Consider the following 11,885-nt stretch of genomic DNA (forward strand, 5'->3'; position numbering starts at 1 on the left):
CGACCTGGTCAGAATATTTTCTGACATTTGTCTTACTATATGTCAAAATTTTGTACAATTTAATACATTTACAACATTTGACATTGCTAATCTAAGAACATTACTTCGATTACTGTAGAAATACAGTTTAGTTTGTCTAGAGTGTCAGATAGCAGGGCTTTTGCTTGCTGTTCTAAACGTAGTTTGGAACAAAAGGAAAATAATGGTTGTTGTGGGTTTTCCGGGTTGTATTGCCGTGGTCTTGGCATTGTAGTTCCTGACATTTCGCCAGCAGCTGTGGCTGGCATCTTCAGAGGTGTAGCACCAAAAGACAGAGATCTCTCAGTGTCACAGTGCACCAAAAGACAGAGAGAGATCTCTGTCTTTTGGTGCTACACCTCTGAAGATGCCAGCCACAGCTGCTGGAGAAACGTCAGGAACTACAATGCCAAGACCACGGCAATACAGCCTGGAAAACCCACAACAACCATCGTTCTCCGGCCGTGAAAGCCTTCGACAATACAAAAGGAAAATAATATAAAAAACCTTCCCTTTTGCATAAGATGAATGGTATAGTGGTGGAAGAAATGGTACTGGAGTAATCATGAAATAATTGCTTGTGTGAAATCATTTTAAAAAGTGGGATTATTGCAAATTCTCTCTTGTTATATTGAGACTAGATAGGCATGTTTTTTCAGTTCTTGGAATTCTGATTCGGGGATAGCAATATGGAGGAGCAAGTGTGTGTTCATGGAAACTATACTGCTAGGACTTCAGAACAGTAAATATTGTTATCTGTTGCAAACATGACTTCCTTTTCAACTAATTGACCTAGAGATTATCACTCTGCCTCGGAACCATTTGTGTTAGACATAAGAACTAATAAGGGTGATGAACCTGTGATTCACTTAAATGACTAGGTGCATTTGATACACATTCCTGTACTTCATTCCGCAGAGGGATGTATTTGATTTATAAACAGCAACAAGCCATAATGTAAGAGTAGTATGAGTGTTTGGACTGGTTGCTTGGGTCCTGTCTAGGTGACAAATATAAGGAATGCACATCTTGATGTGAAACTACTTAATTTCATTATCTCCTGGATTCCTTTGCATCAGGGTTCTCAATGATAGCTGCCTTCTCCCCCCCCCCAACACTTTTTCGATCTCATAATAAACAGAACTTGAGTTTTCCTCTAGCTTATAGTAGTTGATTATGTCCTTTCTCAGCAGTGCATGCCGCTAAAGTGATATACATTCATGTATAATACCAGGGATGATCTTCATCAACTGCAAGGATGAATAAGAATTTTATTATGACAGAAATAAATGGATACCAAAACTTTTATCTTGGAATCAATTAACATGTTCAGGTCCAAATATCAGAATACACATGGCAATCAGAATTACCTATTCTGAAACACCTGCTATGTCAGAAACCCCTTGCATGTGAAAAACTTACTCATCAAGGAGAGAAAGTAGCTTGAATGTTTGAAATGGCTTTTGAAGAGGGAAAATAAAATAAGTGGCACGTTAAGATCAGCAAAATTTATTCCAGCATAAGATTTCATCAGATGCATGAAGTGTACATCCTTGAAAATGGTTGTTTCTGTCCCTACATAAGGAACAGAGCGGATACTACTGTTATTCTAGAACAGGATCACTTAGCAACTAAAAACCAGTACATGCCCTTTCTTACAGCCTTCAGTTTTCATAAAAGTCACCAGGACTGAGGCTAGATTATAAATTAAAACAAATGTAGCTTTTTACAGAAACAGGAAACATACATTTGCTAGGACTGTCGTTCCTCTTCATGATTACATTTTCCTCATTTAAACTGGCTTTATTGTCAGTGCTAGTTTCCCCATATATCTTCTTTTTATAATGGGGAATTGGTTACATCCCAGAGAGTGCAATGTAATAAGATACTGTTTTTGAAAATATATGTAGTCACATTCTTGCTTTGCTTTGTTTAAAGTGACATATCCGATTCCGAGTGATGCAACTTTAAAGACTTTTAAAATCACAAAGAAACTAAAACTACACATGAAACCACCTGTCGTCAGAGTGAACAGTGACAGATGTGAGGTATTCTACACAAACAGCTGGTGATGACCCTGCTTCCCTGCAAGTACCTCATCTGAACTACCTAAGGGCTGAGCATGATGAAAAGGCCAAGGTCTCTAATGCTACACTTCTTTTTGTACTGCTGTTTTTCCTTGTAACCAGAACCTGCAGTACAGTCAATTAACTCTTTTCCATTTCACTTGGTGCTCATGTCCTTGAGTTCAGTTTGATAACTTGAGTGAGTGGTGGTTTGGGGAGGGTGATTGGAGAAAGTGGCGTCTTAATTGAAAAAAGGCTTAAAACTATAATTCATCAACAAGTGTATGTGTTCTCAACTCTGTGCTTTAGAATGAATGTTAATATTGCAGCTAGACTCTGTTAAGCTGTTGTATCTTGTTCTTTTGGAGGAGAAACAGCAAATGTATAAAATAGACTAGGAAATATGATTTAGTATAATAAATTACAGCCCACCCATATATTTATTGAAATAAGGGGAAATAAAAATCATCCCAAAATACTTTGTATCTTAACATTAACAAGTAAAATGCACCTTAGTTTCTCAGTTGATAAAAACTTTCATTAGTTTTCTGAAGTTTACCTCTTACAGTACTGTACTAAGAAAATTGTGATAGTAAGAAGATAACTTTTTCACAGTTTACTCTTCAGCATAATCTAAACACATTTTGATTTTCATAAATTGCAAAAGAAAAACTCCAGTTTTATCCCTCCTGCTATTATATACCTTTAGGAGAAGGGGAGGCCTGAGTACCCTTTGGGGTTTTTTATCTTATTGAAACAGATTGCATCAAGTCTTGTCAAAATGAGGGAGGCTTCTTTGGATTGCTTCAACTACATAAATAGGTAATGCTGATTTCCACCTCTATCTGGCTGTGAACAGTATTAATGGACCAATGTTAGCAACTTTTATGATCCCCCCTTCCCTTTAAAGCATATTTTGAATTTAACTGCACGCCCAACAGCATGATAAAACATTGGAGTGATCAACCATTGCATAGGATACAGTGTAATCCTGTCTATAAGATAGCAAAAATTAGAGTAGCCTGACAAGAGCAAAGTAGGCTATGCAAAAAGATGTCCTTTATAGTGTGTCTTATCAGTCCCATAGAACAGAGGTCCCCAACATGCTGCCCATGGGCACAGCTGTGCCCGCCAACACTTTTTCAGTGCCCGCCAAGTATTTTAGAAAGCAGGTGGAGCCAGGTGAGGCTTTTGCAAGGCATAGCTTCTGATTGGCCATTGAAGGATTGATTGGCTGTGCAGATTTTTAAAAACATTGCTGTGGCAGAAACTGCTTCCACAGCACAAGTCACACAGCATTGTGTGACTGAAGATAAGCTGTAGCAGCCATTTTGTGGCTAGCTTCACCTCCTGCAGCAGCCATTTTGTGGCAGCCATATTTTCTGACACAGTGCCCACCATACTGTGTCAGAATTCCAAATGGGCCCGCAGGCTTAAAAAGGTTGGGGATCGCTGCTGTAGAAGTTACACCCAAAGCATGATCTATATGAAATTTTATAGTGTATCAAAATATTTGAAATATTTCTAGTAAAATATTCATGGCCATAGTTTTATTCACTATAATAAAACTAGCAGAAAAGGGGGTAAAGAATTTGGATATATTTATTAATATAATTATATTGGAAGAGTGGACATATATGCTTTTTCAGATATTTAGGCAGATGGTTCCCAACATTATAGGAGCCTGCAAATGTTGGAGACAAGGGGCTTAAAGAGATGTTGAATTCAGAACAGGAGTTGAAAGTGGCAGACAGGTCTCAACAAAGCTACGCTAATTGATCATATTTTATATAACCATGATCTAGCATGCTTCATTCAGTGTTTAATCCCCAACAAAATCTTAAGAAATCATAAATTACCTGTTCTACTCCAGTGCAGATTTTAATTGTTTCTGATTTGTAAGAAAATAGGTATATTATATAAAATATTTTTTACTCAGGACTGTTAATAAGAGTCTTTAATATATGAAATAATTAGATGAGGATTAAATGTACCAGAAAAGAATCTGACAGACCATAATGTTACTGCTAATCCATATATAAATTCTCTATTGTGTTCAGACCTACATTTTCAGAACCTGATTGTTCCTACTTTGTGTATGTAAATTTCAGTGATGCCTAATCACTTAATGTTCTCCTGCCACACTTTTTGAGAAGATAGTATGAATGATCAGCAACGTAATAAAACTGCCTTTCATTGATTTTGATGGTATCCCATGTTATCAAAAATAATGGAATGTTTTAGCTTTATTCTGTATCATCCTCTCATTGAAAAAACTGTAATAGTGAAAGTAGATCATCTACATAAGTAAAATTTTATGCAGTATAGTCTTAAAACAAATCCCCACGCTTCATCCACATCTAATATATGCTGGGAAGGTTTACATTTAAAGCTCATGTTAGACTTGACTACATAGGTTACATAGAAACATAGAGCTGGAAGGGACTCCAAGGGTCATCTAAACCAACCCTCTGCACAATATAGGAAATTCACCAGCTACCCCCTACTCCAGTGACCACTGCTCTATGCCCAGAGGAAGGCAAAAAACTTGTAGGATCCCTCACCTATCTGGCCTGGAGGAAAATTCCTTCCTGACCCCAAAGTGGCGATTTTCATTAACCTGGGCATGTAAGAAAGGGTGACAAGAGTCTAGCAGGAGCTCAATCCATCCTGCCCTCTATCTCACAATCTGCCTAAATTTGTAGTAAGTCACAGAAGGAGCATTGCTGACAAATGGCTATTTAGCCTCTGCTTAAAAACCTCCAAAGAAGGAGAGGTTTCATTGAGAGGAGACCTCTCAAGGAAGTCTGTTCCACTTAGGAACTACTCTGACTGAATGAGTATACCGACATTTTAGTGCAGAAAAGTGGCTTCACTCTTTTGGGATGGAATAGTTTGAACTCTTAATCATTTTATATACTCTATCTATTCTCTAAAATGTATTCTCTCTTTTAGCTGTAGAATATAAATCATCTAGCATAATTAGGCCTGCTATTTTCCTACAGCCTATTCATTTTGGTAGCTAGTTTATACTAATAATAGTAGGAGAACATTCTTCATTTGTACTAGTATCTAAACTTATTTGTCCAAAGCAGTACTGGAGAATTCAGGAAGTAACTGTGCAGACTTTGTTTCTGTATAATACCTATTTCATTACATTGTGATATGACTTTTAATGGAAAATTGCTGTGCTGTCTGCATAACTATAGGGTTTTACAGGAACAGTTTGTGAGCAACAATAAGTTGTGAGCAGCCAAGAGATAGATGGTAACAGCTTTAAAAAGATGTATTCTAAGTATTGGGGAGACAAAATTTCACATAAGCCAATAATCTTCTTTATAATACAGAATTTGTTTGGGTTTACTTTTGTAGATCCTCTCATGATAGGTTAGATATATATTTAGGAGCTGATCCTCTTCTTCTTTAAATCTGTGGGGGGAAATCTTCCCTACCCTTGAAGAGGCTTGGCATAGGCACTTAATCTCTGATAGTGAATTTGAATTATTGAGGTAAACCAGCGACCTAAAATTAAAGGATTTTAATTTTCTTTTCTTTTCACATTACTTAGTATATCATTCATTCATTCACATTACTTAGTATATCATTCATTCATAAGGTAATGAAGATGTTTTATTTGGTGCTGTGGATACTAAAGCCTATATAAGCTTTGACATTAAACCTGCAATATTAATCTTGGTTATAACTGTTACATTCCCAGGATCTTTAAAATGTGTGTTTTTTTAAATGTTTAAAATATTTTTCTTTAGTTTTCTCCTTTTCAATGGGTTGTGCTATTTGGAATAATGTGTTTTAGGTGTAGAAATTGCTCATAGTATTACCGGCTGGACAGTCCTGTGAAGGTATCACGTGATGTGTCATGGGCTGTACCCCAGCACCCTCTGAATAGCCTGCTTGCTCCTCAGAACCCTACCCCCAGGACCTCAGACAAAGAGGGTCACCACTTTCACCATTACCTGTTCCTCATCTGTAGCCTGGTACCAGAGCTGGCATGTCATTCCCAGCCTCCCCTCCTTATGAAAGCTAGCCAGAAACTGGCATCTGCTTCCTGGGTGTCACCTAGCTCCTTCCGCTCAGCTGCTATCAAACAGCTGATCAACAGGTGGAGGGTTCTTAAAGGTCCCATGGTTGCTGATCAGCAGCAAGTCAGGCAGCAGCTTAAAGGGGCCCTGCACTGATGGTCAACTTCAAATCATGCAATGCTTATAGGGCCCACTCCCTGCAACAGCCTCTCAGATGGGTAACATTACGGCTTCTCTGTCTCTGGGAGCTGCAACCACAGTTGGGGACTGCACTGCCTCCTGACACAGTGGAAGTGAACCAGCAGTCAAACCTTACAGGATCATTGCAAAATTGTTAAAATAAATATACTGCTCAGAGATCTGAAGGCCTTCATTCTCATGACGTGACGGTTTCAGCCAAGCAAAGGGGTACAGTTGTTACATCATCTTTTATAATATCAAAAATATTACAGTAAACCGAACTTTTACTAGGGAAAGAATTGCATTCTCGTGCTTATTCTGTGGGCACCTCTCCTTTCCCAGAAAAACATGTAGACCTAGTTTGCTAAACTTCAGCAATTTTTCATTTAAAGGGTCATTTTGCACATTTTTAGATGTGCAGTGTGAATGTGACAGATGAGTATTTCCCACGTGTGTTCCTGGCAATGCTCTTTTAAATAAGTATTTATTATATCTGTGTCCTTTTCTTAGATGGGGTCTTCCATCCAGGGGACTGATCACATCCACATTTGCTTAGCTTCATCAGTAGGCACTCACAGACCCTTATACAGTTGACTACAGTTTCCTGATAAGTACATACCTTGTGCCACAAACCCATATTTATCTCTGCTTAATGTGTAAAATCTCCTTTTTATACACTTGCAGTTATAATACTGATAACTCAAAAATGTAACTAATTTTCAATGGGAGGAGTGATGGTAACCAGTTTCATGGAGAAAACGTAGTTGGGAACATACCTATTCCCCTCCAGGGTTGATCGTTCAAAAAACGAACCCTAGTTCTGCAGGTTTGCAGCAAAAGGATGTGCGTGGCGTTGATGGTTAGCAGCTGTGATGTCTCCAAGATTCCCCTACCCAAGTCTCTGAAGCAAAACATAAGACATTATTTTTAAAAATAATGCAATGAATAAGTATGATACTTTTATTTTAAGGGCATACTGAACCCCTGAAGTGCACAGAAGGAGGAGCAAGAGTGACTGATGAGCCAGCATTAAATTATTTGCTCTGGATGACTGCCATTTTGGTTGCAAAGCGAAGAGATGAGGCTCCCTCTGTGGCTGAGAGAGGAGCTCAAAGTCACACTTTTTGATTAGTTACCAAAGCTAACACATTTCTAGTTGCGTCTGTCAGAAAATACTTGTGTGAATTGGTTGTATTCCTGGTATTATAGGTACATCAGGCATATCCTCCCCTTGCATTTTGCAGTGCTACTTTTCTTCTGCAAATTATAGGCATTAATAATGTCACAGCTGAATGGAGCATTGCAAAGGAGAGGTAAAATGAGAGGAATGGGAAAACAGGGAGACACAACATTGCCCTGACTTCCCAATGATTTGGAAGTCTTTCATTGTGAATACTTATTCACAGATCCCAATTTTATTGGCAGGGCTCATTTATAGTGCACATTATTTTTGATATGAAACCTTATCATCTTGGGTGTGTTTCTGATGACCTCGTGATGTAAAATGGCTGCAAGAAGAATGTAAGTCTCAGGAGGAGAGTTTATTTTATATTTTTGATCTCTTAATAGTATGATACAAAATTAACAATGTGGGTAGAAGATATTAATTTCATCTATTATTATGAATATATGCTTTTACTGAATTGTCTTGGATAATTAATGTGCTTTGAAGCATCAGCTGAGGCAGTGTTTAGTAGAGTCCAAGACCACAGAAATACCTTGTTTTACATTTATGTGTCTAAAATATCGTGATTAAAATTATTATTGTAATACTGTATTTTGTATAACAAATATGTAAATACAATTTAATATTAATCTCAAGTTCACATGGAGTAATACGTGCTTCCATTGTAACCTTGTTTTTAATATTGCATGGCTTGAGAAATTTTTCTTAGTAAACGACAGAAATCAGATAATTAAGTACATGTTGTCAAGTTCTGATTTGTGATGCTTTCTGTTTACAGAATGTTTATTAAACCACAAAAGCTGAGAAAATTAAGAGTTGGCATGGAAGGTATTCCTGTGATCACTAAATTTATTCGCACTACTACTCAACCAATCTAATTTGGAGATAGCCAGTCTGCCAGTTATTGGCATCGCCACACGACTTCCATGTGACAAGAAGTGCATGGCTAGTACGGAGCCACCAAATGCTGTGTATTTTGTCTTAGATATGGTGCTTGTACAACTTTCATCAATCTACAGTGAATCATCACTGGGCAATCAAATGTTTTATAGAATTGACAAGAATTATGCTGGATGATCTAAGAAATAATTTTCCTCTTCCAATCAGTCTAGCTGTTGCATGCAATAAGCATTTCTTGATATAGTTCTGGTTTAGTAACACAGTCTGCTGCTGATGCAACTTGTCATCACCAGCATGGCGTTGAAATTAAAAGCAAATCAGTTTTCCATTGTTAATAGATGGATATGGAAGTGCTTCTTAAAATATATGTTCCTAAATAGCCACATACAGCAGCTCACCGATATGAAATAAATTCAGTGGAGCTGTGCTCTTTTTAGACCTTTCCACTTAAGAGTCCTGTCAGGCTTTTTATCTTTGGTCTATTCAGTTTGAACGAATGGGTCTGCCCTTTAAATACTGAGTAGCAAAGTTGAGTTTTTTGTTCCATTTGTTAATACAGAAAATTTAATTGTGCACTACAAAATAGTCATCATTTTTATAAAAATTAAACTTTTGTGTTTGCTGTATGGTATTAAGATCTGCTGCATTTCACCTCTTAGATGTGTTGAATCCAAGGTGGGCAAAGTTATTCCTGTATATAAGTTTTGTAGATCAGTTTGTAAATGCTTTTGTGACTTGCAATAAAAGCACTATAATAAGGTAAGATCATTAATTATGTAATTAAGTTTGTAAAAATGTCTGGGCAAAATTGTCCCTTGCATCACATCTGTTTATTTTTTCAAATACACTATTCCTGTTCTTTTTTTAATGTACAGATGTTTGGCAGATGACCACTGAAAGGGCTTAAATGGTGGTCCTGGTAAGGACAGGGAATTTCCATGCTCAAAGTCTACCTGGTATTCACTTGTGTTTCCATTTCTTAAACTTTTCAAATGATAAAATAATAGATATGAACACTCTGGTTATAGAAGCTAGGTTGGATTTTCTGGATATATTAAAGCCTCTCTGCTCTTAAGCATCTTTTTTTAAATGCTCCCGTTTTAAAAATGTAAAGTTTTGATGGTATTGAATTCTGTTAGTATTTTTCCTTTAAAAAATAAAGTGTATATTCTACTAAATATATAGTGACTACCTAGATATTGTGCACACAAAACTTAGTCACAGTATTTATGGCACAGAGACTCTGCTCTCATAGATGTCTGCCAGCAAGGATTTTCTGGAACTAAGTAAATTTGGAAATTGGCTCAGATTCTGTGCTGCCTAGAATCATAGGGTTGGAAGGGACCTCTAGGGTCATCTAGTCCAACCCCCTGCACAATGCAGGAAATTCACAACTCCTCCCCCCTCCATTGGTTCTGCCCCATGAATGCACACGGACATATTCCTTTCCCTTCCTGTTTACATTTAAAGGTCTGCTAAAATAAACTCTTAGAAATGCCACACAAGGGTATTATGTTTTCAAACTGTGTCATAACTTCGCTGAATATGACTGCATACTTCTCAATTAAAAACACACATGCACAATAGAAAAATAAGGTACCACATTCTGATAAATTTAGAGTTGTAAAGGCAAATCTGTTCCCTCTACTAGAGCCACCTTGAAAGAATGTACCAGGAACTTTGTAGGAATTCAACTCAACTGCTGCTGATGGTACATGCCATGCCATTTCTATTTAGAGCAAAAGGGGGGGGGGTGCTCCTCCAAGCTCAAGCAAAACCCAAACGGGGGCAAAGCCTCTCAGGAAAAAAGCGACAATGTAGCAACTAATTAGTAGCTAGTACCTATAAAGTTTACTATACAGTGCAAAACGTGCAATAATGCTCAGTAATAGAAAGTCACAGTACCAATGAGAATATAAATATATATATACCAAGGGTTTGAATAGCCATACGAGTTTCAATCTGTAGGAATAATTGCATGTTATCAATGCGTGGCTTGTTTCTTTAAATGAAATGATTTGGGTATAAATGTTGGGGATGTTAAACATTCCACACGGCACTTCTTCATTGAAAGCTACACCATTTGGCTAATTTACTGCGATTCAGCTGTGGTACATTGCATATGGGTGTTACAAAGATGTATGTTGTAGATATTGTCGTGGTCTATATGAGCCTCTGAAAAAGTGTTATTCACGAAATGGGAAAATATTGCTGCTACACGCCCGTCGGCTCCACCTTCATTGGACAAGAAACAACAACAAAGCCCAGTGTTCCAAGGCTTTATTTACTTTTGACACACCTTGGCAAGCAGGATACAACTGCTGGATTTCTTGTGAGCACCCGACAATAGAAGGATTTTCCAACCTAAGGGAACAGGGCAAAGGAAATAACTGGTTAATAGACTCAGGATTGTATAGATAACTGTTCCTTACCCATGGTGTATGTGCTACTGGAGTGATTCCATGACCTCTTCTATGCATTGCGTGTATTATTTATTATAAGAGCTGAATTATTATACTCATTGACGTTGGGATTTATATGCTCATTGGTACTGTGACTTTCTATTACTGAGCATTATTGCACGTTTTGCACTTTATAGTAAACTTGATAGGTACTAGCTACTAATTAGTTGCTACATTGTCACGTTTTTTTCTCCGAGAGGCTTTGCCCCACTGTTTGGATGACATTTCTATTGGCTGTCTCAAGTGCCATTAATCAATGGTAAGCTAATCTTAAGCACCAGAAAAGACAGCTGAAATTTTCTCCTGGACGATATATATTGACATTAGATGCCAGTCAAGTAATTCAGTAAAATCTGTGGATGCAAAGAAAAGACTAAAGGTCCAACATAAATAAATAAATACCCAGAGACGCTTTTCTCACTGCTTTTTTTGGCAATGTCATTAATTTCCAGTAGGTAAAGTGGTGTGTGAATATGGAACACAGAGGTCCAAAAAGTTTCTTGCATAACAACTTGCCCCATATTATACACAGAATGAACATTGATGGGCCACTAGTTACTGTTAAGGGTAATGCGCGACTATAGTAACAGACGTACCTCTGTTCAATAATACTTGCTATTCTTTTGGTCAGAAATGCTGCTTGTACCCAGCTGCTCTGCTCAGCTAAATGCGGAGTATAGCCTCTTCCCATGTGTTTCTGAATAACATGATAGGCTGCAAGCCACCAGCTTTTGATAATAAATCTTATGAGCTTTTCCCAGGACAAGTGGGTATTTTAACATAATGAGACATGAGGATGAGAGATTCGCTTCACATGGTAATGAAAAAGAGGGCTTGAGGTCCTTTCTTGTGGCTAGCTTCAGTATGCAACTCTTTTCTGTTTGGAATTGCTGAGTACAGACATCATTTTAGAGGAGGGACAAAGAGTGCTATGGATAGAAAAAAATAAAATTGTTCCTTTAAAAGAATTAACACCTTTCTCCACTCCAGTAGCAGTCATTACTGTGTGCTTCAAAGGAAACTTAAAGAAACA

General features: G+C 37.5%; 1 protein-coding gene across 3 annotated transcripts in view; it reads left to right on the plus strand.

The window, feature by feature from the left end:
* TEF (TEF transcription factor, PAR bZIP family member) overlaps nt 1–9,572 on the plus strand; it is a 36,214-nt gene extending 26,642 nt beyond the window's left edge. For all 3 annotated transcript variants that reach the window (XM_054988015.1, XM_054988012.1, XM_054988017.1), the window contains exon 5: nt 1,957–9,572. In XM_054988015.1, the coding sequence (XP_054843990.1) occupies nt 1,957–1,978 (22 nt within the window). In that variant the 3' untranslated portion in view covers nt 1,979–9,572. The remainder of the gene's footprint in view (nt 1–1,956) is intronic.
* The last annotated feature ends 2,313 nt before the right edge of the window (nt 9,573–11,885 follow it).

This window comes from Eublepharis macularius, chromosome 9 (genome assembly GCF_028583425.1).
Source record: "Eublepharis macularius isolate TG4126 chromosome 9, MPM_Emac_v1.0, whole genome shotgun sequence".
Classification (NCBI taxonomy): Eukaryota; Metazoa; Chordata; class Lepidosauria; order Squamata; family Eublepharidae; genus Eublepharis; species Eublepharis macularius.